Below are 703 nucleotides of genomic sequence, written 5' to 3'. Positions count from 1 at the left end.
TGCCGTTGCCCTCTGACTTGCCTGGGGAGAGGCCAGACAGACTGCTCAGAGGGTCACCCCACGATCCCACGTTAGACACGGGGTGCCTGGGGCTCAGCCCAGCCCGGGGGTCTGCAGGCCAATGCAACCTGGCCCCTCCTGCTGTGCACTGTCCCCAGTGAACCCCGGGGAGCAGAGATTTGACCCCGAACTGCCCCTGCCACGCCGGGTGCTGCCAAGCATGGCCAGGACATGTCTGGGGGGTCCACCAAGGGCTGGTGGTGGGAGCAGGAGGGGGTCCCATTCCTAGGGAGCGGGCACACACATCACAGATGTCCTGGGAGACACATGAGGCAGCGGGGCCAGTGGTGCCATCAATGTCCCCTGAGTACTGTCCCTCACGGCCGCCCACCTGCGATGAGATACTCCTTCTTCCCGCCGGTGTCCAGCAGCCGGCCGCACACGGCGGTGGACGGAGCCGTGTAGATGAACTCTATGTCCTGGTCAGGGCCCTTAAACATCTGGAGAAAAAGAGCGGGAGTGAGTGACCAGCGCGGAGGCTGCCCTGTCCCCCCACCTCCTGCCCCGATGTGCCCCGGTACCTTGATCTGCTTGATTTCATACTGGATTCGTTTGATCGGATTCCCGTATATATCGTTCCCCGAATCCACCTCTTTCGCAGAGACGGCCTTTGCTCGGATCACTGCAATGGAGAGAGGTCAGG

The 703-nt window shown here is 62.4% G+C and overlaps 1 protein-coding gene across 1 annotated transcript; it reads right to left on the bottom strand.

Moving 5' to 3' along the window:
* Positions 1 to 3: 3 nt before the first annotated feature.
* Positions 4 to 698, bottom strand: LOC114818965 (metalloproteinase inhibitor 2-like; the record flags this gene model as incomplete). The annotated part of the gene is made up of 3 exons (XM_029087092.1): positions 4 to 21; positions 392 to 500; positions 582 to 698. Coding segments are annotated over 3 exons (244 nt in total), but the record flags the coding sequence as incomplete, so codon positions are not given.
* Between the last annotated feature and the right edge of the window lie 5 nt (positions 699 to 703).

Source organism: Antrostomus carolinensis, unplaced genomic scaffold (genome assembly GCF_000700745.2).
Source record: "Antrostomus carolinensis isolate BGI_N321 unplaced genomic scaffold, ASM70074v2 scaffold42489, whole genome shotgun sequence".
NCBI lineage: Eukaryota > Metazoa > Chordata > Aves > Caprimulgiformes > Caprimulgidae > Antrostomus > Antrostomus carolinensis.
The sequence above is the reverse complement of the archived record's forward strand: the minus strand, read 5'-3'. Positions and strand labels throughout refer to the sequence as shown.